The sequence below is a fragment of the Heterocephalus glaber genome, unplaced genomic scaffold, assembly GCF_053883595.1.
Source record: "Heterocephalus glaber isolate CG9 unplaced genomic scaffold, H.glaber_assembly_v1.0 deba00001118, whole genome shotgun sequence".
Lineage (NCBI taxonomy): Eukaryota > Metazoa > Chordata > Mammalia > Rodentia > Bathyergidae > Heterocephalus > Heterocephalus glaber.
The window spans coordinates 2,880,521-2,907,601 of record NW_028258196.1 but is presented as its reverse complement, the minus strand read 5'-3'; the positions used below and the strand labels follow the sequence as shown (position 1 = coordinate 2,907,601).

Genomic DNA, 27,081 nt, shown 5'->3' with positions numbered 1-27,081 from the left:
GAATAAATGCATAGTTTTGCATCATGATAACAGTCTGATGGTGACAGTGGAAAAATGAAGTGAGAACTCTAACTGTCACTAAAAACTTCTCATTCAGGAAGCCTATAATTCCCATGTAAATGGAGGATTCCTTCCAAAAGAGAAATTCTTTCTTCACATATTAGAACTTCACAATTTAAGTTACCAAAGTTACACTAAGGTTTATCACTTTCTGAGTATTTATAAATTGCAGAAACTGAAACAGACTTTCTTTTTCAAGTTCATAAAACATTCCGAGATTCACTGTGAACCTTTTCCTCAAAACCTAAATTATTAAAACGAATTTCAATTATGATAGGATGTTTTTCACAGAATAACATTAAACTCCACAGTCAGACCTTCCAGAAAACCATACACTAGAGCTCTGTGTACCGGACCTGTGTGCACATCCGCGGCGGAGACCGACGTGCTCCTCTGGGACTGGGCAGAGGTGAGCCCCCGTCGGCGCTGTCGTTTGAAATGCTGTCAATGTCCACTCTGGGTAACACCTACAACAGAACACAGCGTCCAACTTTGTCCGTATCATTCCTTCTCAAATGTCTTGTCAAAATAACAGACAGCAAAACGTGCCCTTTGAATTTTTACTGTGAAGCCAATGGCTAACAAACTCTCTAAATCTAAACATCAAAGTATGGTTTACAAAATATGAAAATTAAAGGGGAAAACAAAATCCTCTCCTGAAGAGACAGGTGTGGTGATGCACTCCTGTAATCTCAGCTCTCGGAACGCTGAGGCACAAGGACTGCTGTGAGTTCAAGGCCTGCCTGAGCTACACACTGAGACCCTCTTTGCAAAAGCAAAACAAAAACAAACCAAAAAAAAGTCCTATCTTAAAATAACTTATTTTTCACTACTATATTCTCTTTGCCTTTTTACTATCCACTTAGGCATAAAGAAATCTAAAACAGTTTTTATTTTCGATTTTTCATTGTTTTTAGATCAGGAGTACTTTACGAAGGTCTGTATAGACCTCATATTTAAAAATAATTATATAATATTTCAATAGCCTGAGCAACTTAGTGACAACCTGTCTCGAATTTTGTTAAAAGGGGGAAAAATTAAAAATTTAAAAAATAAAAAACAAAACAATTTTTTAAAAGGGGATGTAGCTCAGTGGTACTGTACCCCTGGGTCGATCCCCAGTACCATTAAAAAAAATCAGCAAAAATGTTCATCTCTTAATTATACTTCTATTGGTAAACAGAATTTTTCTGTTTTTATACAAAGATCACCACAAAAAACCAACTTCTCCATACAGAGTTTTTTTCTGAAGCTTTGAATTATTTCATTTTGTTAGTAGATTAATTTCTTTGGCCATGGAGCATGAATATTTAAGATCTCTGTCATTATTGACAAAATGCAATCCAAACAACTCTATTTCCATCATCAAAAACATAACTAACTCTACATTTTATCAATTATCAATCAAAATTAGATAATTAAGATCATTTCTGCAATAACAGCTTTTTTTAGGCAAGAATTAGTAAAACAGTTTTTTAAATGGGGGTATATTATTGTTATTTTAATTTACATTATCTTGGCTACTAGCAAAATTCAATTTGCTTGATGATAAATTGTACTTTCTCTTTTGTAAACTCTCATCTATGTCCTTTGACTATTTCTGGATTTAGATGTATGTTCTCTCAATATGTTGTTTTACTTTTATTTAAGAATTAACATGGGGCCGGGGATTTAGCTCAGTGGTTCTGCCGCCTGCCTTGCAAGCGCAAGGACCCAAGTTCGATCCCCAGTGCCAAAAAAAAAAAGAATTAACATATGAAGCTTTAGGTTTTATAGGTTCGAGTCTGTCTACTTTTCTATCATATCTAAATTTTCTTCTCTCATATTTAGACTTAATTTCAATTCTGATTGTTAAAAAAATCCATCTAATTATCTTTTAATTTCTCCATTTTCATATTGTGTAGTTATACCATCAGCCTTTTTGGAACTTATTTGCTATTCAGTAGGAATTTAGAGTCTAAAACTGATGTTTATTTCACCTAGTCAAAGTATCTATGACATACATTATTTCATTTACATAAATTCTATTACCCACTGATTTATGGAGATTCTAATACACTGCATTCTTTTTAAGTTACAAGTATAACTCTGAAAATCTGTTATATTGGACCAGTAGCTAAACCCTTAACTTTCCTAAGCCCTTTATTCTTTCAAATATCAAAATGATCCTAAAGTTGTAGTACTATATTAACCTAAGGATTGTTTCTTCAAAACTTTCTGGTCATGAAAGATAATCTCTTTAATAAATGGTACTAGGGAAACTGGCCATCCCAGGGGCTGAGGATTTAGCTCAGTGGTTCCACTGCCTGCCTTGAAAGCACAAGGTCCTGAGTTCAATCCCCAGTACCAAAAAAAAAAAACAAAACCTGGCTATCCCCATGCAGAAGATTAAATTTAGACCCATATCTCTTACCATATACTAAACTAAAATAAAAACAGATAAAAGATCTAAATGATAAACAGAAACAATCTGCTGGAAGATAAAAATATATAAAACTCTTGAAGATCTAAGCATAGCAGGTAAGGACTTTCTGAACAGAACCCCAATTGCACAAGAAATAATATCAAGAGCTGGGGATTTAGCTCAGTGGTTTTGCCTCCTGCCTCGCAAGCGCAAGGACCCAAGTTTGATCCCTGGTACCAAAAAAAAAAAAAAAAAAAGAAAGAAAGAAATAATATCAAGAATCAATAAATGGGATGATATCATATTTAAAAGCTTCTCTAGCTGGCTACGCTGGCACACACGTGCAATTCCAAAAAAAAAAAAAGAAAATCCTTCTGCATAGGAAAGGGAACAATCAAAAGAAGTACAACTGGCCAATAAATACTTGAAGAAATGCTTAACATCTCCAACTTTAGAGAAATACAAATTAAAACAACACTGAGATTCCATCTTACTCTAGAAATTAGGGCTGTCATCAAGAAATCAAATAATAACAAATGCTGGGGAAACTACAACAGAAAGAACCCTTCTCCATTGTTGATGTAAATGTAAGGTAATACAGCTACTATGGAAATCAATATGGAGATTCCTCAAAAAACTAAAAATAGAAATTCTATTTGACACAGCTATTCTCCTTCTAGATATCTTCCTGAAAGTTAAAAACATCCTACTGCAGTGCTACATGCATACCCATGTTTCTAGCAGCACAATTTATGATAGCTAAATCTTCAAAATAGCCTACTATGTCCAGCAACGGAGAGATGGATAAAGAAAATGTGGTGTTTATACACAATGGAGTACTGCTTTGCCATAAAGAATGATAAACATGAGTCATCTGTAGGAAAATGAATGCACCTGGAGACCATAATGTTAACTGAAATAAATCAGACATGCAAGCTTAAATATCACCTGGTTTCTCTTATATGAGAAACCCAAATACTACAAGAGCAAAATTAAAGCTAGATAATAGGAAATGGGGAGATGGCTCTTTTGTCAAAAAGAAGAGGACCAAGAGAGTGGAGGGAGGGAGGCAGGGAAGGAGATGAAAAAGAATGAAGATGTGTCATGCACATGTGCTGACTTCCCATGTGGTATGTAATCATTATGTACTGCAAACATGTACTAATAAAAAAAATAAAAATTGGAAACAAAGAGTATATTGAAAAAATAAAGATGCTCAAATTTTAAAAATTCTTTTCTGCTCGTGCAACCCAGCATACCTGTACAGTAAGCCGAGGAGGATCCTTTTGCTCTGACTTCATTTCTACAACTGCTACATTAGGTTTCTTTACTCCAGTCTCTACTTTTCCAGATGATGGAGGAATAGAAGTGGTCACGGTTACAGGGTGTGGCTTGTGTACAATGACTCCAGCAGGCAGTACAGAATCACTATTACTTTGTGTTTGTCCTAAGAAGTTTAGGGGAGAAAAATGAGTCTGGTATTTCCATGAGTTCAGAAATAAAGGGAAAATCTAATCTACTGTCTGGATCTGTGTGGCTGCTTCTTCCTCATGTGAAAGGAAAGCAGGATCTGACAACACCTTTCCCCCTCATCACCCCACTGACAACATACTCCCCATGGATCCCTTCAGCAGCTGCCACAGTCACTAGGACTTATAGGCAAAATAAAGGCTCTGAGGTATTAATATTCTCCACATTTCATTCTATTCTATTCTATTCTATTCTATTTTTAAGACAGAGTCTTGCTATGTAGTGAAGGCTGGCTTTGAACTCACTGTGTAGCCCAAGCTGGCCTCAAACTCATGGTGATCCTCCTGCCTCAGATTCTCGAGTCCTGGGATTACAGGCATGTGCCCCCACATCCAACTTCTACATTTAAAAAATGCCAAAACCCTTGTTGGCTTTTATTTCAAAGTCCCACTTGTTTTCTAAATTTCAACGCGAGAGAATACAGTATACTTTTTAAAACCATAAACTCTAGCCAGACTGCTTGGGGTTAAATCCCAACTTCACTCAAGCTGTATAGTCTTTGACAAATTACTACTTAAGTTTCTTTGCGACTCAGTTTTTTTAAACTATAAAATTAGTATATTACTAAATGGTTTATTTGGTAGGTTAAGTCAGTGAACATATATATAAAGTGCCTAGGGTTTAAAAGTTAGCTGTTGTATTGCTAAAGGCGTGTTTGAACACACATTAGCCACCAAGCAGACATGTCATTAACCCATAAGATCCAACCTAAAAAAATACTTCATGTTTAAAAATTCACATTTAAATCAGACATCAAAATTAAAGGAAACTAGCAATGACAATGAAAAAAGTTAATTAGATCTGAAGTGCTGGTGTAAGAGCAAAAATGATTTGTTCAATTTTTAACACGGTTAGGCAGACAGATCTCAAGTAAGTAAAACCAAATGTTGACTTAAAAAAACACCTACCATTTACTCACACAGCATAGTTCAACAGTATATAAAAGTGAATTACAGTACTTCCTCTAAGACAAGATAATCTTAACAAGCCAATAAAACTTCTCAAATTCTGAATTGTTAAAAATGTTGATGATATGTCTAAACATATTTTAGTTTCATTTGCTCTACAGCAATGTACCATCCAATATCAAAGAACATTTCCTGTGGGTAAAACTATAAGAAAAAGCCATCATTCCAGAGATGATCCAGCTGAGGCCTTCCCTGCACACACAAACAACACACATAAAAAGATAGATGACTGGTGTGTCAGCACTATTCTGTAAGTTTTACCACTGCTGGCAAGAAATTAAAATTCACCTTAAATATTTTCTTGGTTCTTACCTAAAAGAATTGCCATAGGAATTAGATGACCTTCCAGAGTACCGGAAAATGTAGGCATTTCTCTACTTGGGCTGAACAGATACTGCTGCTCACCACGAGGTAACGCAGTAACAGGATATTGCATTCTAGAGTCTATCTTCATAGGTTTTATTCCATGAAAGTCAGTTTGTGTTCTTATGGACTTTACTTTAGTGCCTAGAATAATGGGGGAAACAGTAGATCAATATCATCCACTAGGGTAAAAATCAATCTATATGTTTTATTAAAATAATATCAGAAGGATTTGTAGATAACCTTCATTACCATCTATGATCACCTAAGTTTTGGAAAGGAAAGAAAACTAAAACAACTGCCACAGCTCCAACCTCTAGAAACTATAAGAAAGGAAAATGGGTTGGTAGCTAATTAATTATCACATATTGTCAGAGCAGCTTACTGACTGCTAAAGAATAAGCTAAGAAATGTCAAAACGTATCAATATTTTTTTTTTTTTTGGTACCGGGGATCGAACTCGGATCCTTGCGCTTGCGTAGCAGGCAGCGAAACCACTGAGCTAAATCCCCGGCCGAAACGTATCAATATTTAACTAAACTAACTATGACATTGAAATGGTAGATATGAGTCAAAACACATAGTGATATAGGAAGATATTTTAAGTTTTGTGCAAAAGCAACAAAAACAAAAAAGTGTTCACCTTTGCAACCTCAAGCACACTGAGAACAAAATTGCAAAACTGCCTATAAACCCTTCATGGTAATAAACAGAACATGGCTGATATTTCTGTTCACAGGGACATGATGGACTAAGGTCTTCAAGGAAATGTCTACTTTTTCTCCATTATAGTTTAGATTGTCCAAGACTCAACACCTCCTAAATAAAAACATTATCATGCTTTCTCTGAAGATACCATCTAAGCCTACAATTCTTCCTATGTATTCTTAACCTGTGCCTTGATTTTCAGTTTGGGTCTATTTTTTGGACTTCTCCTAGAAGAAATTATTTTTCCAACCTTAAACATTGGAGGGCCGGGGATTTAGCTCAGTGGTTCCGCCACCTGCCCCGCAAGCGCAAGGACCCAAGTTCAATCCCCAGTACCAAAAAAAAAAAAAAAACAAAAACTGATCAGTACTAACTTTAAACATTGTAATTTGAACTGCATTTATACATCATAAATAAAAAGCAAATAAAAGGAAGCTATTTAGCTTTACTTAATGTATTAAACTGATAGCATTTTAAAATGAGGTAAAACAAAAAAATTAGGTTCCTTACCTTTAACTTGTTCTATTATTTTTGGTCTCTGTGGTTTGGAATTAAGAGATGTAGAATTAAACCTGAGGTACGGTCCTCTTTTAAGAGTGCTGCGATGGCCCTGATAAACTGGTTTTCCATATACTTGGGACATGTAATCCTCATCTTGTATCACTGTGGGTGATTTCAAAAGCCCCTAGGTATACAAAATTATTAAACTCACCATAAAAGTAGACATCAAACCCTTATCTCATTTTTCTAAAGCCTCCCTTTGCTAATTTAAGTATTACAGTAAGAATGCGCAGGTCAGAAAAATTCTCTATCTTAAAAAGCCTTTAAATTGTGAATACAGTTTTCAAACATGAGTTTTAAAAAGCAGAAAATGTAAATATAAAAATCATCCACCTATAAAACATAAAAGTTTTCACATTACTAATTATATTTTAGCACTAAAAAGGTAATGTTTAAACACATCTTACATATTTATTATATTCAAGAACAATAAAAATATAGTAAGTCTAGTCTTTAAATGACTTTATACGGTACTTTCCTGGCCTCGCTTTCAACCATAACCTACATGCCTCACAAGGGCAGCACTCACTGAGCATTTACTAAGTGCCAAACATTGAATTAGATGCTTTACTATGTTCAGCAGTATATAGAACTGTGTTGCATTCAACTAGACACGAAACATAAATTTATTAAACTTAAAAATTAGCCACAAAACACACATACACATACACACACATGAAGATGAAACATGTTTTTGAGTACCACAAACTAGAAAATCTAGTTATTGGATTAGATGATCCCTCGTTCGTTATACCTGCAATAACTATAATGTTATGCTTCTAAGTATGAGATCTAAATCTAGACATGGCAACATGCACCTGTAATCCTAGCTATTTGAAAGGCTGAAGCAGGAGGGCAGCTTGAGCTGAGCAACACAGCCACGTACTGTCTGTGTTTTTTTTAACACCCTATCTCTTAAAAAATAAAAAATAAAACAAAACAAAAAACAAAGTATGAGATCGCTGGAAGGAACTACAGGTTTCATGCAGTATGGATCCAAAACCTTAAGTATCAACAGTGTAAAGATACTTTGCATTTGTACACCACCTTTAAAAATATCTTCATATTAACTTCATTATATTTAAGTTAAAGGAAATGATCAATTATAATGCAACATTTATGTCACAAAACCAGATTAGGATCTTACTTTTCTCTCTTTCTGTACACTGGAAGTAGCCATGTTCCTTATAGGTAGACGTCTAAGATAATCCTCCACTTGTTTTTGAGGTTTTCTTGGAATTACAGATTTATTTACAGTTTTGTCTTGTGTGTTAGCTTTAATATCTTTACTTATATTCTGGGCTTTCTTGGTCCTTTGATTCTTCTGATCAAATCTCCTTTGTTCATAATCTTTTCTTGCCATTTCATCCTTAAGTTAAACAAAATTCAAATTACTTCAAACCTATCCAAACAGTAATGGTTTCACACCAGAAAAATAGTTGAATTTATTTTTTTCTGTTATAAAAATAGTTTAGTAGGGGCTGGAAATTTAGCTCAGTGGCGCTGCACCTGCCTTGCAAGTGCGAGGTCCTGAGTTTGATCCCTGGTACCAGAAAAAAAAATAGTTTAGTAGTTGTAAATGATTTAAAAATAAAAGATATTGGTTCATATACGAATAAAATTCCCTAGAAGAATAAAAAACTAAAAACATTAGTAAAGTAGATGAGGCACAGGGACAGGAGAGCAGCTTTTCATTAGAAGTTTTAAAAACACTTTTTGATCCTTGAAGTGTATGAATTTAGTAACTTTTAAAAATATAATTTAAAAAATAAGTTCAAAAAAAAGGAAATAGCCAAGCGTGTTGATGCACACCTGTAATACCAGCTACTCTGGAGACTGAGGGAGGCTGATTCCTACATCAAGGATAGTCTGGACAACTTAATGAAACCTTGTCTAAAAATAAAATTTAAAAAGTACTTGGGAAAAAAAAAGTACTTGGGATATAGCACAGTGGTAGGGCACTTGCCTAGCATGTGCAAGGCCCAGGGAATCAATCCTCAGTACCAAATAATGATGATGATGATGATGATGATGTTACTAATAGTAATAATAATAATGTTGTAATACCCTGAAATAAATATTTATAAATTAAAATTATTTGAAGGCTTAAACAAACATACTATATATGGAATTCATAGTAATAGAGGGACATACACTGGTAACTGGCTATCAAGTTAGAATTAGACTCCAAATCTTCAGACTCTTAGCTCTTTTTCTGGTATATCATGTAGTAGCAAGTATAAATTCTTCATAACTGCTTCTAGATATAGGTACATATTCCTAAGAAAGAAAGTTTAAAAGATATTTCTATACGTATTGCTACAGAAATAGAAATGGCACTTCGTCTTTCTGCCATAGTGGTAAGCATGTAAGCCCATCTTACAGTCAGCAAAACACTTCTTTGCTCTCTATAACCAAACAACAGGCTACCCTGTCTAGTTCTATTCCTTTGAACACATCAAACTTGAAGAATTTCCTGTAAATTATGAACCCTCTAATAAAAACTCCAGATAGCTGCAATGCTAATGTCTGAAGATGTACTGTGCCCTTCATGGACATGAGAAAGGGTATTTTTCCATCAAGAATCGACTTCTGTACATTTAGTAACTTTGGAAATTGAATGTTTTTTTCTTTTTAACTAACCTCAGTATTTTTACTTTAATAAGCCAGTGCTTCTAAATATGCTCTCCTGAAACATTTTTGCAGGTATAAATCTTTCCTAAATGGTTTTGCTAAATTTTCTTTCAAATTAATCACATTATAATTACTGTCCAATAATTTGCCACATAAAAGCCACAATATAAAATAATGCACTCAGGCCTGGGGATTTAGCTCAGTGGTTCTGCCGCCTGCTGCGCAAGCACAGGACTCGAGTTCAACCCCCGGTACCAAAAAATAAAATAAAATAATGCACTCATTTGATAAAACTATATTTACAATTGAGTAAAAATAGAGACAGAATGAAATTGAATATTAAATCAACTTATATGTAAGAAGTATTTTGAGACCAAATATAAAGTTATAGTCCCAGAATGTTTTTTAGTTTTTTTCCAAGACATACCTGAATTTCTGTAGAAATAGCTTTAATCCATTCATCTACTGTCTTTCTGATCCTAATTTTCTCTGACATCTCTCTATGAAAAAGAAAAAAGGAATTTTCTTAAATTACCATTTAATATACTGAGAATATTACCTGGATGAGATACCATTCTTATCTAGTTTTAAATCTTCTGCATAGCCCAACACCCTTCTTCTGAACAGGAAAAACCAACAGTACTAATTTTCATCACAGCATAAATGTTTGGAAAGAATCATAGAAAACATAATATACATATACCAGCTCCCTACAAGGAATGTAACCATTGTATAATACAAACATGCAAAATAAATAAAAACTGGAAAAAAAGATGTATAGCAATGACAAAAAAATTAAAAAGAAATTCCCATCAGTGAAAAGCATTACCATGTAATTTCAACTTTATACTAAGCGTCATACATTCAAAGTCAACGAAGAACCTTTTCTAAATATTAACACACATTAATCAAAGTGAAGTGGTTCACATCATGAAAAAAGTAGAACTGCCAACTTCATAAATAATCTTGGGAAGCCAACTTCATTTCTTACCTATTGGTAGACAAAGCATTGATAAACGAATACATAGCAGCTCCATCCTTTGCTCGAATAATAGCTTCCAGGTTTTCTTCAAGTACTTTTTTATTGTTCTGTACTCCTCTCAAAATTTTCTCAGCATCTTTCAATACAGATCTCACTGTATTGGTTGGTTGAAGTTTACCAGAATTCTGTGAAAGATCAGCAAGTTTCAACATCATCAGAAATTCTTTTAGCTTAAAAGGCAAAAAAGTTACCATGTTAAACCCATACTGATTATTTTAACCCAAACAAGATCTATTACTCTTGTTGGACCCATACTAATTTATCAAACTGATAAATTGTAAAAAAAATTGGCAATTAATTTTTTTCTACTTAGAAGTACCAACATGAGCCCAGCACTCTGGGAGGCTGAGGCAGGAAGATCACAAGTTCAAGCACAGCCCAGGCAACTTGGTGACTTAGGAAGTTTGTTTCAAAATAAAAAATAGAGGGCCAGGGATTTAGCTCAGTGGTTCCGCCACCTGCCTCACAAGTACAAGGTCCCGAGTTCAATCCCCAGTACAAAAAAAACAAAAACAAAAAAGCTAGGCATGGTGGAGCACACCTGTAATTCCAGCACTTGGGAGGCTGAGGCAGGAGGATCGGGAGTATGAGGCCAGCTGGGCTACACAGTGAGTTCAGCCTGAACTATAAAGCAAGAGCCTGTCTCAAAACACCAAAAATAAATAAATAAACAAACAAATAAATAAATAAATGCTGAGTGCTGGGGGGGGGTACTAATATGAATGTTAAATGAAACAGATGGGGAATTTAGTCCAGTATTAATGAAAGCTCTACTGCTAGAGAAAGCTAAAAAGTAAGAGCAAGTTGGCACACACCGTGCGCTTGATACACAAGGGCCCTTACAGTAATCTTTCTCCCTTCCTTTCTCCCCAGCAGAAGCTAGAAGCTAGGGGTGGCCGCGTGGCTCACCCCTGGCCAACAAGGAGCAAGGAGAAATTAGTTGGTGAAGGTTTTTGACAAAATTTTGGAAAACGAACAGACTTGGCTGTCTTTTTCACTGCTTTAGTTTAATCTTCACTCTGATTTCTGTTCTAACAAGTTTTCTATTGCTTCATTATTTTTACCATACTAATCATCAATGTTAACACTACCCTTGCTTTACCTGGAGGGTGCCATTTGTTTCTTTCTCCTTTTTGCCAAGATCATGAAGAACATCATTAGGATTCTGCATGGTCACTTTAGCCATTCGTAGCTCTTCAGAAGAAGGAAATCTTCGAGAAGATAGAGTTTCAAAGCTGCAAAAGATTGGAAAAATTTTCCTAAATTGTTATAAATTCACTAAACTTTTCTGATTTGGGGTTTTTTTTTATTTGGTTTTGGTTTTTTTGAGACAGAGTCTCACTATGTAGTTCAGGCTAGCCCTGAACTCACTATGTAGCCCAGGCAGGCCAAGAACTTAAGGCAATCCTCTTGCCTAGCCTCCCAAGTGCTGGGATTACAGGCATGCAAAATTCAGTAAACATGTATTACATAAGTCTTTAATACATTCTTAGGCATATATTACTAAATGTTATTCCTATTACAATTGTACCACGGAATTAATCAGTTATGTGATAAACATATGAAATAGAAAATGACAAAAGAAAAAATTAATTTGGCCAGAAATGTTAGGTATAGCAGGAAAGGAGCAGAAAAAGCTGTAGCTTTCAAGAAGTTAGAATTCAAAAGCGCTTCTAGATTGGGAGAGAAAGAACCTCTGAAAATACACTCCTCCATAAGGGCAATATGAGCACTAGCAAAACTCATCAAAATCAGAACTATCAAAATTTAAAAAAAAAAAAAAAAAAAGGACTTGCAACAACCCAAGGAGCATTTACTGGAGAAATGGCTGATGTTGTGTAAGAACAGCAAGCTTCGTGGCATTTTTCAAACTTGCCCCATTCCCGGGACTCCTTCCCCAACTCTGTGGTGGCATTGAAAACCAATGGCCTCACAATCCCTAAAAATAACAGCACAGGTTTGGAGAACCTGAAAAACTTTCATTCACAGAGTCTGTCTTCATTTGCCCTAACTCAGAGTAAGCTCAGTGAGAAACTTATTCCCTAGGCATTTTCGAAAACAGAGGCAATTGTTTAATACCTCAGCTGCCTGAGGTAGTGGCGACAACTGAAAAAAGCAAGGTTATGGACAGCAACTTTAAAAATCTGGGGCATGAGCCATCCATAGTGCAGCTGTAATGAGCCCCGCCACATCCTGGCAATCTAGAAGGTCATACACATATGTATAGGCCATGTGCACACTCAGAAAAGACCACACAAGTGCAGACCCCTCAGCTCTGGCTGACCTTGAGGCTCTGTGTAAGTAGGACACGAAGGCTAAGACAGACTTACAAACTGCCCTGCACACACACTCACAGCCACAGCCACACATACACTCCCCCACACACAGCCCCTTGGCAAAGAAGAGGACTTATCAGTTCAAGGTAAGAAAATCTCTTGCTTTTTTTTTTGGTGCCCAGGATCGAACTCGGGTCCTTGTGCCTGCTTCGCAAGCGGCGGAACCACTGAGCTAAATCCCCGGCCCAAGAAAATCTCTTTCTAATCATTAACAGACTAAACAAACAAACAAACAAAAAAAAACCTAAAGATTTTCAGACTTTACAAAATCAGTCCAGGAAACTCACAAACAACCAGCAGCAACCAGAACAATAACCAGCAATTTCAAATTCTTAGGTGGAAGAATGTAACTTCTACTGCTGTCTTACAGTGTTACTTAAGGGGTCCGTGCACACAAAGAAATAGAAAAGTATGGCCCAAACACAGGAAAAAGCAATCAACAGAAACTGTCCTGCCAGGCATGGTAGCACACGCCTATTATCCCAGCACTCAGGAAGCTGAGGCAGGAAGAGCACCACAAGTTGGAGGCCGGCCTGGGCTACACAGTGAGTTCAAGACCAGCCTGAACTACACAGCAAGACCCTGTTCCAGAAAACAAATAAAAAGAATAAAATCTTGTCAAGTAGAAAAAAACAGAAATTCTGGAGTTGAAATAATTCAATCACAAAAATGTAAAACTGAGCTGGCCATGATAGTTCACACCTGTATTCCAGTGGCTTGGGAGCTGAGGCAGGAAGATTATAAGCTCAAGCCCAGCCTAGGCAATTTAACAAGATTCTGTCTGAAAATAAAAGAGGTGAAGTAGCTCACTATGAAGGCCCTGGGTTCAATCCCCAGTACTACGAAAAAAAAAATTACTATCAGAGCTCAACACAATATTTGAGTTGGCAATAGAATCAGTAAACTCAAAGATAGGTTAATTGCTATTATCCAGTCTGAGGAATAGAAAGAAAATAATGAAGAGGGCTGGGGATTTAGCTCAGTGGTGCTGCCACCTGCCTCGCAAGAGCAAGGTCCTGAGTTCGATCCCCAGTACCAAAAAAGAAAATAATGAAGAAAAATGAACAGACTCTCAGAGATCTATAGAACATCATGGAGCACTCCAACATACAATACCGTCCCAGAAGAACAGGGGAAAGGTCATCCACAGGATCTTATTATACAAAAAAAGAAATGATAAAAGAATTTAATACAAAAAAAAAAAAAAAAAAGAAATGAGGTAGGTACGGTGGTGTACAACTATAATCCCAGCTACTAGGGCTGAGGCAGAGGGAACACAATTTCAAGGCCAGGCTTGGCAACACAGATAGCTCCCATCTCAAAAAAGAAAAGCAAATGGCCCAAAATTTCCCAAGTTTAACGAAAATCAATCTACTCATTTAAGAAACTCAACAAACTGCAAGCAGGATTATTCAAAGATATCCACACTTAGACACATCATAGTCAAACTGTCAAAAGCCCAAGACAAAGAAAATCTTAAAAGCAGCACAGAAAAATGACTCATCATATACAAAAGGCCACAAAAAGATTAATGGTTGGCTTCAGCACCTAGAGTCCAGAGGCAGTGAAATGACACAAAGTGTTGAAAGAAAGCAAAAAATCAACCAGAAATTCTGTATCTAGCAAAAGTGTCCTTCAAAAGGGAAGGAGAGGACCCCAGGGGCAGTTTGCACAGAGACAGCCAGATGAAGTGCCCAAAGAAGGTGTCCATCTAGAAGCCCAGAGAGGAGCTTTAGAGGAAATTGTACCTGTTGACACTTTAACCTTGGACTTCAGAAAATAAATTTCTGTTCAAGAAAAAAAAAAAAAAAGAGAGAGAGAGAGAAAGAAGGAGAAATTAAAGACAATCCCAGATAAACAAAAACCTAAGAGAATTCATAGCTAACAGACTAATCTACAAGAAATTCAAAAAAGAGATTATCTGGACCTAAGGGTCAGAACTGCCAAGATAACCAGAAATGTGAAGTTTGGTGAATAAAGGCTGAGATTAAAGAGATGATAGTTAATAGAAAATGGGACATAAATAGTTTACGGGGGAAATGCAAGGGGCCTCTAAACATTTGCCTGGCCCTTTTCATATCAGGAAGGATGCAAATTAAACTTTCACTGAGCCAACATTTCTGATCCATCAGATTGGCAAAAGTACAAAAGCTTGACAAGAAGTCAGGTAAGAAAGGTACAGAAACTGGCTCTCAGACAAACCTGCAGATTCACCTTTGACCTCGCTAACTGCTTCTATTGATCTACTCTGCAAATGTACTTCCACAAATAAGAAACAGTATGTGCACAAAGTTTTATAGTGCTATTATTTGAATTAGCAAAAGACTGAAAACAATGAAGAAAGAGGGGGAAATAGCTGAATAAACTGGTAAAAAAAAAATTCCTTAAGGGTAAAATAAAAAGACAGGAAGACTCTACCTTGAATTCATTTGAAGAAATAAAAGAGTACTGGGAAAAGTTAAGTATATGAGTAAATATAAAAGATGATACATGTGTTTTTGTTTGTAACTCTTCCGATTTAAAATATAGCTATATTGGGCTGGGGATTTAGTTCAGTGGTTGCAGCGCCTGCCTCAAAAGTGCAAGGTCCCAAGTTCGATCCCCGGTACCGGTACCAAAATATAGCTATATGAAGCCATGTAGATGGGTGTATAATATATAAAAACATAATTTGTCTGACAATAATAGAAAGAAGGGGAAGAGGGGAGATACTCTGGAGCAAATATTTGAATACTACTGATATCAAATTGGTATGAACCTGAACTACATTGTTTTAAATTAATGTCAACTGTAATCCATAGGGCAAACACTAACAAAATAACTTAAAATGTAAAGGAAACAGCAAAGGAATTTAAATGGTACACTAGAAATATTTATATAAAAGAAGTCACTAATGGAATAGTGGGATAAAAAGACCTCTGATATATAGAAAATACATAGGAACATGGCAGACATTATTCCAACTTTATCAATAATTACACTAAATGTAAATAAAGTAAAATTGCATAATATCTTTGCATGAAATCACTCAAATTGTGGCTTTCCTAGTTTTTGTTACTGTAGGTTTCATGAAATTGAAGCTACATTAATTATTATGGCCCAGACTGACTTGAAAAACCTTTTTCTTATGTAAAATTTCAAACACACAAAAGTAGAGAGGATAGTACAATGAACCACTACTTAATTACATCAAGCATTATTTTCATGGCTATCCTCATTCTTCTACACTCTCTTCCTCCTTCTTCTCTAAATCATTGGCTAGCAAATCCCAGATATCACTTCATGAGAATCTACATTTATTAAAAATTAATAATCTACATTTTGAGAAAATGAAATATTCATTTCTATAATTTCATGATAGAAAAAAGATAATAGCATTAGAAAATGGTAACTAAATCAAACATAATTTTCAAAAGTAATGATGTAATTTATTTAAATTCCTAAAGATATTTTACAAATGTGAACAAAGCTCTTTGCAGTCTTGCTTTCATTCTAATCTCTTACTCTTACCTGTCTTTTCTCTCAGGATTCCATCCAATTTTTGACCTACTTAGTGAAGTTATATTTGATGATTCACTTTTTCTTGTGGAAAAATCATTATTATTTAAAATCTGCTCTAATAGTCTCACATTTCCTACAACAGAAGAAATATAGTATCATTTTCCAAATATTAATTCACTTCTCTTTTATAAAACTTCTCACATATAATTGCATTCAGGCCTAAAGTAGCTTCTTTTGATGAGTATCTATTCACCCTAAAATTGCTATGGCATGCATGTGGTTCCCCAAATTTCATGTGTTGAAGACTTGATCCTCAAGGTCATATGTTGACAGTACTTGAGAGGTAGGACCTCCTGGAGGCAACTGGGTCACGAGGATTGTGCGCTCACAAATGGATTAATCCATTCACTTGTCACTTTCCCACTGCTGGACAAAATACCCAACACTCAGTTTAGAGGAGAGATTTATTGTACTCATGGTTTCTGTCCATGGTCCCCTAGCTCCAAGGCAGAGACAGAACAGCAGATGGCATGACGGAGGAAAAGATGCTCAACTAGGGCAACTAAGAAACAGAGAACATGAAAGGAAGAGCCAGGGACAGGAATGTACCCTTCCATGTCACTTCCTAGCCCTCAGAGATCCAAGTCCAACCAGGCCCCACCTCCTAAGTGCCAGTCAGCTAAAGTACCTCCAGGATACAGCCACCTTCCAAACACATGAGAATCTGGGGGTACATTTTAGATCCAAATCATAAAAAAATGCATTATCACGTGAGTGGCCTTATCATAAACCAAGCTCTCTCTGGCTTACTTTCTCTCAGTGCAGCCTCCACCATGTCACAAACCAGGCCAAGAGATGCCAGTGCTGTACCCTTGGATTTCCAGAATCATGAGCTAAATAAACCTCTTCTTCTTTTTAAATACCCAACCTACATGATTCCAATACAGCAACAGAAAAAAGACTAAGACAACAAAGTAGACTATAAATACACTCACCAAATAAAACTAAATATTAAACATCGCAAGAGCATTACTGTTAAGTTTGAATTCTCTGTGTAAGAAACCTGAATTTATCTCCATCACATGAAGTGTCATCATCATAAAGCTCAGCAAATTGGGCTATTTTTATAAGTTAGTAAACATGAGATCTGTTTCTCCCCCACTAGTCTTGATTTCACAGAATTTTAAAAATTTAATAATTTTACATAATCTTTTGATGAGGTTGGTTTATTTATTAAAGATTTATTATCTTCTAAATTCTTAAAACTTGCTTAAGGTAAAATTTCAATGCATTTAAATGATTCTAAGAACAAAAGCCCACAGCTTAGTATGTTTCACTTACTTTTACTAGAAGGTACATTTTAAGGCTCTGCAGCACCCTATTATTTCAGATCACTTATAAAGTTCTTGTTCTCTACCAAAAATTCATCTATCAACATATTTTCTAGCTAAACAGAATAATATTAATTTCCCTGAGTTTTACTACTGAAATTCATACCTAAAAACAGTATTAGGAAACATGGTCTAAAAATGTGCAGCCTTACCTTTAGCAAAGCAATGTTTATTTATTAATAACAAAACTTGTTCATTAAAGGTTTAGTAATAACTTAAGGAGATAGAATAATTGTAAATGTATACTGTTAACTCCTACAGAGAATCTAAATAACCTTGGCTTGCCCAGTAAGTATAATTTAAAGAAAAATACTGAAAATACAGATACCAGGTTACTGTTAGGCATATAGAGAATTCCAAATCGTCAATGAGAAAGATCTCAGGACAATTTTCTAATTTGAAAGAAGAGTAGTAAAACATGAGTCTAATTATAATTGCTTTCTTACCTCCATGATCTGATTTTTCCATATTTTCTTTTTCTTCTATTAGATTCTCCCTCTTTGATATTTTGCCATCCCTCGAAACAGGTACAGGAGCAAACCTACGAGGAGCTGGTGTCTCCAAAGGAGATTTCAGCTCATCAAACTCCATATCTTCAATCTTTCTTAAAGTTGCTTTAATAGAAAATAATAAATTTAAGTTACTTTGCTAAAATCTTTAAGTCATAGGGTATTATTCTCCCCTCTACTTTAAAAATAAAATCAAAACTCACAGGTTACACAAATTATTAACAAGTGTATAGAAATAACTTCATCCTTATTAAAGACCAAAAGAAATGAAGATTATAACCATTTTACACTTACAGCTAGTAAACAAGAATCAATATGATATATTTAGTACTATCAAAGCTGTGGTGAAAATGGCACAGCTACATGTTTCCCTGAGAAGGGAAACTGGCAAACCATCTGGCAATACACTTTGACCTAATGATCTTACTCTTGAGAGTTTATCCTAAGGAAATAACATGAAAAATGGAAAATGTTCAATATATGGCACTGTTCACTACATATTATTTATAAAAAAGAAAACAAAAACTGCCTCATTAAAATAAATAAATAATTTTTTTTAAAACCCTGCCTAATTGTCCCACAAGAAAATGGTCAAATAAATCGTGGAATAGTTATTCAATAGACTATTCTTATTGTAACCAATATATACAAAGAAACAAACCAAGTAAACATATGCCATCAATAAAAAAAGACATTTTTCCTTTAAACTCAAGTCAAAAAAACAAAATTATGAGCAAGTAATTCTCTGGTACTGAGTAAGTACACTAGAAACAAAGTGCCCACTTCTACAGAAGGCGAATGGCCTGGGTCATGCAGAAATCCACAGCCTTGGGCTCATTCTGACACCTTCTTGCCAAGCCAGGGACCTGAAGCAGGCAGGTCATGATGTTTCCTGCTTCATTTTTCTCTCATCCCAACTTGAAAACTGACTCAGATTACCTCCCAACAGTTTCGTAAGGATTATTCATTTCTGCAATATATACACCACCTTATAAGGATACTTTAATAACTCTACTACAATGATTTTCTAAAAAATCAGATGTTGAAAATACATGGACCTATATTAAAAGGAGAGTTCCTTGATTTTCTTTAATTCATTATACATATATCAACAATTTGGAAACATATTAGTTTATTTTGAATTCTAAAGGTTTAGTAAGCTACATATTCCTCTTTTATTATAAATAATTCCGAAAGGTAAACAGATTTGCATTAGTAACTCCAGAAATATTTAAAAATCTGGTAGCCCCCAACCCCTTCCTTATCCCTGGGAGCTATGTTCCAAGACTCTGAGTGGATGCCTGCGGCCACCGACAACACCAAGCCCTGCATACACTACTCAGTTTTTCCTGTCCACACATACAGAACAGTGCAGATACCCAGACAAAGAGATGCTTCTCATCCTGGGCAGGACTGAACCTAACAACAGCAAATTTCATGACATTACTCACAACAACATCCAACTTAAATCTTATGAACAATTTGTTTCTGGACTTTCCATTTAATATTTTAGACCAAGAGGACTAGATAACTGAAACATCATCAGCAAGGAAAACTGCAGCGAAGGGGGGGCTACAGTAGTTTAGTACTTAGGTGGGGTTTTCACTGGCAGAATCAAGAAAAAAGTACATATGAACCTTCTCAGAAAACTAAAGAACTGTATTACAAGTATTTCTCATAAAACGAAAGTAAATTTTTTCTAAATGTGTTAATGTTCTGACCACTTATGTAGGTTATTAATTAAAACCATAAATTAGGACATTAGGACATAATTTGAACAAGTTGCAAAATAACCCAAGATTTACTTGACCTAAGAAAAGAACTAATTCTATAAAACAAAGACTCCTACAAACCAGGCATGATGGTGCACACCTGTAGTCCCAGCAGGCTGGGTGGCTGAGGCAGGAGGAGTGCAAGTCTGAACCCTGCCTGGTTCAAAAGAACCAGGTCCTGTCTCAAAAGAAAAAAGGGCTGGGGATATGGCTCAATGCTAAGGCCCTGGGTTCTAATTCCAGCACCACCGAAAAAGAAAAAGAAAAAAAGGACTTCTACAAAGAAATTGTATAAAGAACTCCTAGCACTTAGTAAATAAGTTTTTAGCTTCACAGCATGAAGAAAACTCATGACTGACATTTTCATTCATAAGAAACTAAATATTTTCACCTTGTTTAGAAGCAATTGTGTTATGTGAAGACAGCACACTGTTACCAAGATGAAGATGTTCTGGTTTTATGGAATGCTTTTCCACTGCTCTGGAGGGGAGCATGCTGGCGGGTGGACAAGTACTGGTCTTGAGTGCAGCACTAATAAAATGAGTCTACAAGAAATAAGATCGTTTTGTTAATTTGAAATATCATCTGAAAGGCTCAGATAACAAAATGTATTGAGATTTATTAGCAGACTTGAAATCAATTTCTTACATTTAATAAACAAGGAAAATGCAGACCTTTACAAAGCAACTCTCACTGTGGTAACAGCGGGGATGCCCTGGGGAGGACAAAGGGTTCCAGGGACAAGGTAAGACCTGACTGCTGTAAGACCTGAACCCTTTTCTGTAACCATTCTCAACTTCTGCGCCTTCCTTCCCGCCTCACAGATACCTTAGGGGCCACCGCACCAGGCTAAACGTAGACCAAGGAGGAGCGACCCAACCAAAAAATTTAGAAGGAAAACATCTCACCTTTTCAATCCTGAATGGTACATTTTATTTTATCCATTTTCATTTTATTTTGTTTATTTACTCTGAGACAGTCTCACTATGCAGTTCAGACTGGCCTTGAACTCACTGTGCAGCCCAGGCTGACCTCAAACTTGCAGTGATCCTCCTGTCTCAGCCTCCTGAGTCCTGGGATTACAGGGATGCACCACCACTCGAAAATAAAATTGTTTAAAAAACCAACATGTAACTCAGTGGTACATCACTGACATAGTGTGAGCAAGGCCACAGCAAGACCACACAACAACAGCAGCAACAAAAGAATCCCTGAACAACAACAAATTTTAGCTAAAGAAATACAGCTCAGAGAAGTTATTTATGGACTGGCAAAAATACACTCTGACCAATTCATTCCTGGCCTGCACAAGATAATATGCTGCACATTCAATTGTATTTTATTTATTTTTTCATTCATTCACTTGCAGTACAATGGATTGAACCCAGGGCCTTTGCAGAGAGCTACATTCTCAGCCCTCTCTCAAATAAGTTGCTAAATTGCCCAAGCTAAACTCAAACTTTCAGTCTCCTGCCTCAGCTTCCTGAGTGCTGGCCTCACAGGCCTGCGCCACCATACAGCTTGCACACTCAGTTTTAGTCCTGCTTTGGCTACTTACTAAGACTTTATCATATGTCTACAATCAGCCCGACACTCTTTTCAATCTTATGAAAAGCTCAAAGCAGGCCCTGCTAAGAAATCCTAGTTGGGCCAGGGTTTTAGCCCAGTGGCACCACGCCTGCCTCACAAGTGCAAGGTCCTGAGTTCAATCCCCGGTAACAGAAAAAAAAAAAAAAGAACTCCTAAGGCTGGGCATGGTGGTGCTCGCCTGTAATTCCAGCACTCAGGAGGCCGATGCAGGAGGATTGCTGTTGAGTTTGAGGCCAGCCTGGGCTACCATAGTCAGTTCAAGGCCAGTCTGAACTACAAAACAAGACCCTGTCTCAAAAATAACAACAAAAGAAGTCCTGAAAATTATAGTACTTAGTGTTCATTTCATAATAATATATTGATATAATAAACATTTTTGTATATTCTTCTGGTTATATATTACAATTTTTAAAGTTTTTAAATTGCACATTAATTAGAAAAAATATAAATTTACAATGGTCATTTACTCCTTTATTTAAAAAAAGGTTGAGGGCTAGGTAATGTTTCAAGATTTAGAAGTTCCAAAATAAGTAACTGTGTGATCAGCTCTTTGTGAGGACAACTCTTCTTTTCATAATAGGCTAATGTCTCATTCTCAAAAGGCATAAAGAACAGTCATTCTTGGGCCAGAGATTTAGCTCAGTGGTTCCGGCGCCTGCCTTGCAAGTGCAAGGTCCTGAGTTCAATCCCCGGTACCAAAAAAAAAAAAAGAACATTCATTCTTAGCCAGGCATAGTGCACACAGCTGTAATCCCAGCCCTCTGGGAAAATGAGGCAGGAAGACTGCAAGTTCTAGCCCAGCCTAGGTGATTTAGAGGTTTAGGGAGATCCTATCTCAAAATTAAAAACAGGCTATAGATGTAGCTCAGTGAGAAAGTACCAAAGAAAGAAAAGAAAAAAGAAGTGGGGGGAGACAGAAAAGAAAAAAATTTAAAGGGCTGGGAATGTAGCTCAGTGGTAGAACACTGGGCTAGCATGCACAGGTCCCTAGGTTTCATCCCTAACACCACAAATTATTAATTATTGTATTATAATTAATGAAATGCAGAAGCAAATACGTAAAGCAAGTGGATCAGAATCATTAGCTTTCCGTGATTCTCAGGCGCCACCTCAGACCTAGTCTCTCAGAATGTCTGAGAGGTCCATGCATGCAGGGGTTTGGGTTTCATTGTGTGTGTTTTTTCCTGTACCTGGGACTGAACCCAGGGCCTTCACACTGAGCGACATCCCCGACTCTTTCATTTTTTATTTTGAGACAGGCTCTTGCTAAGTTGCCCAGGCTGGGCTGGAACTTGCAGTCTTCCTGCTTCTACTTCCCAAAGTGATGGGATTACAGGAAAATGCCGCAACACCCACCTATGTATTTACAAAGCTCTCCAAGTGATTCAGATGCATCTTCCCAAACTAAAAGCTGCTGATGTAAACAAACAATCACTTTAAAAAATGGTCTAAGCAAAAAATACTTCAAAAAGAGGAAAAAGGCCAGGCATGGTGGTGTACATCTCTAATACCACCACCTAGAAGGCTGAAGTAGGAGGAGCTCAGTGAGCTAGAGGCCAACCTGGGCTACACAGTGAGTTCAAGGTCAGCTTGAACTGTATAGCGAGAGCCTGTCTAAAACAATAAAAATGAAGAAAAAAAAAACTATAAGGAGAGGTTTAACAGCACTAGTGACATTTGAGCTATAACGTGCAGTGGCTCCAATGGGAGGAAGTATGATGAAGAAGTACAGCTCTTACAATCTAATGAGCTACAGCAATGATCTACTTAACTTGAAATGCAATGATAAAAGAGCACAGGATGTATTCTGGGTTTGTTACAGATACCTGGATATCTATTTGCTGTTGTTGTAATTTTTCAAGGTGCCTAATGTGCTGCTCCATGAACACATTCATTTGCTTTTCATGGTCATGACAGTGTAGTTTCTCTTGTTTATTCTGAATGCTTGTTTGCTGCTCTGCAACACGTTTTAAGTGTTTATCAGTCTCCTGTAATTTATTAAGCAATTCTGTAACAGAATTAACTTTTGCTTCCAAATCACTCTGTACCTAAAACAATAAAAATATCAGAATAGTATTCCATATTATAGAAAGAATTACCAAAACTATGTTCAATCACTAGAAAAAATATTTATAGCAATTGATATTAAGAAATTACCACATTAGAGCTTTTACCCACTACTTTTGGTTTTTTTGGTACCAGGGATCAAACTCAGAACCTTACACTTTTGAGGCAAGCAGTGGCACCACTGAGCTACATCCTGGCCCCTTTGACCCACTACTTTTGATGATTGATGCCTTTATTTTGGAGTCACAGAAGTAAAAGGCAGGAGACAGCAATCCTTAGGTACATGTTTCCTCTCTTAAAATACATACACACCAGGGCTGGGGATTTAGCTCAGTGGTGCCACTGCCTGCCTTACAAGCACAAGGTCCCGAGTTCAATCCCCAGTATCAAACACACACACACACACCCCAAATTTGCAATATAAAAATTTACAATCCAGAAATAAGATATTTAGATGGAAATTAAAAGAGAAGAAATAGCAGAACAAAGTAGCTTTTGTTACTTCACCCATTGAAAGCTGAGTCAGGGCAGCAGCTTTGAGCTCTGGTCTTAGTCCTGCCATCTGTAAACCTTGTGCCTTCCCTGACCTGTTTCTCTTTCCTCACCACAAACTGATAAACTAGATATATATGATGACCAATCTTTCAGACTACCAAGGACCAAGATGTTCACCACAATGCAGACCTTCAACACCACAGGAAGGAAAGCCCTGGACTCACTAGCACCACTGCAGTGAGTAGGGGCTCATTTTCACAATTCCTGAAATAATATAGAACCACAACATGAAAAATTCTTTCAAATTGAGAGCAAGCAGAATGTCCCTAGACTACAGCTGGACATAAGCACTTACAGAATCAGTTCTTCATAGGCGTTTTTACATGTCAGGTGTGTAAGTACCTTTATCAGTGGAGCTGCTGTTGCAATGGCCGCAGCAGTTGCTGCAGCCACAGAGGTTGCGGAATCAATTCCACTGGGTGAAACTCTGGCCTCCTGAAGCACCGCACCCTTCTCTGTGCCTGCATCTTCTAAAAGATGTACCTTTACTTCCTTAAAAACAGGCATGCTTTGAGCTCTAGAAATAAAAAGTGAATCAAAATATATTCAGTAAACTACACTGAACCATTTTTTTTTGGTACCGGGGATCGAATGCCGGAACCTTCCACTTTCGAGGCAGGCGGTGGAACCACTGAGCTAAATCCCCGGGCGCAACACTGAACCTTTTTAAGAAATGCCTATGTGGGAATCTGCTCAAGGTGGTTTTCTTAATTTTTAAACATCAAATCATTTTTCAAACAAAGTAATTTTGTTCATGAAATCTATTAGGCTTAGTTCACTAAGAACTAAAGAAATAAGGTAATTCCTTGAAGGCAGTGATACTGTTTCAGAAGAGATTTACAAATACAATAAAGGGATGGCCACAGTCATAAAGATATATAATCAAGACATACAGATTTAAAACACGCAGAAAAAGTTCTATAATGCAAATTCCAAGTTTGACAATCTAAAAGGGACTCCTTCGTTCATAAAGCACCGACAATTTTTTCTCTAAATACTTTTAGAAGAATTATAACATTCAGAGTAGGGACGTGGCTTAGCGATAGTGTGCTCAGTGTGCACAAGGCTCTGGGTTCAACATCTAGCACTAAAAAGAGAAAAAAAATAGCTGGGCATGGTAGTACCTATCTGAGCCCAGCACTCTGGAAAACTGAGGCAAGAGGGTTTCAAATTAAAGGCCGGCCGAGGCAACTTAGTGACTTAGTGAGAATCTGTTTCAAAGCAAACAAAAAAGGTGAGGTGTAGCTCAGTAGGAAAGCCCAGTACCACACATAAAAAATATTATAACATTATTGATGTACATTGACTATAATTTTTTCTCCAGCTTTATTGAGATACATTAGACAAAAATTATATATATTTATAGTAAGATGTTTTGATACATGTATACGTTGTAAAATGATAGCCAAAATCAGTGTCACTGACATATGCACCACCTGGCACAGTTACCTTTTTTTGTGTATGTGGTGAGAACATTTAAGGTCTACTCTCTTAGCAACAGACACTATTATTAACTACAGGCACCACACTGCATAACAGATCTCTAGAATTTATTCATCCACACTGAAACCGTACCCTCTGGCCAACATCTCCCTACTCTTTACTCCCAACCCAGGCGACCACCAGTCTACTCTCCACTTCCAAGAGGTCCACGTTTCAGATTCTATGTATAAACAAGATTAAGTAGTAATCACCTTTTAGTGTCTGGCTTATCTCACTTAGTGCAAAGTCCCCACAGGGGATAATTAAAACTTCTGACTTAGTTCATAAATGGCACCCAAGACATCATTAAGCAGCCTGGATTAAATATGAGTCTGGAAAATAGATACACATATTTGTAATAAGGCATTTAACCCAATACTTTAAAAAAAAAAGTTAGTAAATTGTTCTGCATCTTGCCTCAAAGAAAACAACACAAGGAACTCTGTCTGACAAAGTGAAGAATCCTCAGGTGAGGAAGTAAAGCCAGCAAGAACAGACTCCCCCTCCAGCTGCTGGAGTCCCTCTTTGGATTTTGAAAGGCAGCACAGAACCCAAACTTACTTCTCTCTGATATTTTCCCATTTTCACTAAGCACATCATTCTTCTGTAGAAGACTCGAAGTTCTGTAGATACCCTGACTTCTCTGTTTGCCTACCTTCTTGTATCCAAGTGAGACAAGTTTTCCCAATTACTTCATCACACTTGCATGAACAGTGTCACAGAGTTGCAGAGCGGGGAGAACTACATCCTGTGCTAATTCCCTCATTTTACATGAAGAAAGTGAAGGCCACAGAGGTAAGAGAGTTTACTTGATTAAGGTAGGACAGCTCAAGAGCCCAATCCCACATCACCTGAACTCTCTCTCACATTAGCACTTCTTATTTCTCCCTCTCTACTACAAAGCCTCATGACATCTGTGTAGTTCATCCTCTTTGATTTTATCTGATTAAAAACATTCCTCAGGCCGGAGATTTAGCTCAGTGGTTTCGCTGCCTGCTGCACAAGGTCCTTAGTTTGATCCCCGGTACCAATTAATTAATTAAAATAAAAATATTCCTCACACCTGGGCATGGTGGCGCATGCCTTCCAGCAGCATTAGGGGAGGCTGAGCCAAGAGGGTGGCAAGTTCGGGTTCCCCTGGGCAACTTAGCAAGATCTTGTCTCAAAATAAAAAGGGCCAGGGATTTAGCTCAGTGGTTTCCCTGACTGCTGTGCAAGCACAAGAACCTGAGTTTGATCCCCGGTATCTAAATAAATAAATAAATAATAAAAACAGGGCTGGATATTGCCACTCAGTGGTACACCACCCTGGGTTTGACCATGTGTACTGAAAATAAAGTAAACACTTAAGAAAAAAAAAAACTTCCCCACATTTGCTTCCACCATTCAAAATTCCTATACATCTCCAAGTATAGCCATTCCCTGTCAGGCTTTCTATACATTCAAAGCTCTGGCCTGGCTCCACCCTCACATAGCTCCCGCCACTCCCCAGACCACCTCTCAGTCACTGACTGCATCCCATGCTGTCTCCAAGCATTTCCCTCTTTCTTGGCTTTCTTCCACACAACTTAATATTATACCCTTTTTCCAAGCCAGGCTTGGTGGTGC

The 27,081-nt window shown here is 36.8% G+C and overlaps 1 protein-coding gene across 15 annotated transcripts in view; it reads right to left on the bottom strand.

Annotated features, from left to right (window-relative positions):
- Positions 1-27,081, bottom strand: part of Kiaa0586 (KIAA0586 ortholog) — a 141,905-nt gene that overhangs the window by 99,216 nt on the left and 15,608 nt on the right. For all 15 annotated transcript variants that reach the window (XR_015450914.1, XR_015450916.1, XR_015450917.1 and 12 more), the window contains 13 exons: positions 24,334-24,508; positions 23,196-23,417; positions 20,171-20,324; positions 17,945-18,112; positions 16,117-16,240; positions 11,373-11,505; positions 10,220-10,395; positions 9,656-9,728; positions 7,742-7,963; positions 6,544-6,718; positions 5,275-5,469; positions 3,724-3,911; positions 417-527 (listed from right to left, as the gene is read on the bottom strand). Coding sequence is in view for 11 of the 15 variants with exons in the window: in XM_021249200.2 (XP_021104859.2) it covers positions 417-527; positions 3,724-3,911; positions 5,275-5,469; positions 6,544-6,718; positions 7,742-7,963; positions 9,656-9,728; positions 10,220-10,395; positions 11,373-11,505; positions 16,117-16,240; positions 17,945-18,112; positions 20,171-20,324; positions 23,196-23,417; positions 24,334-24,508 (2,116 nt within the window). In the remaining 4 variants the exon portion in view is untranslated. The remainder of the gene's footprint in view (positions 1-416; positions 528-3,723; positions 3,912-5,274; positions 5,470-6,543; positions 6,719-7,741; positions 7,964-9,655; positions 9,729-10,219; positions 10,396-11,372; positions 11,506-16,116; positions 16,241-17,944; positions 18,113-20,170; positions 20,325-23,195; positions 23,418-24,333; positions 24,509-27,081) is intronic.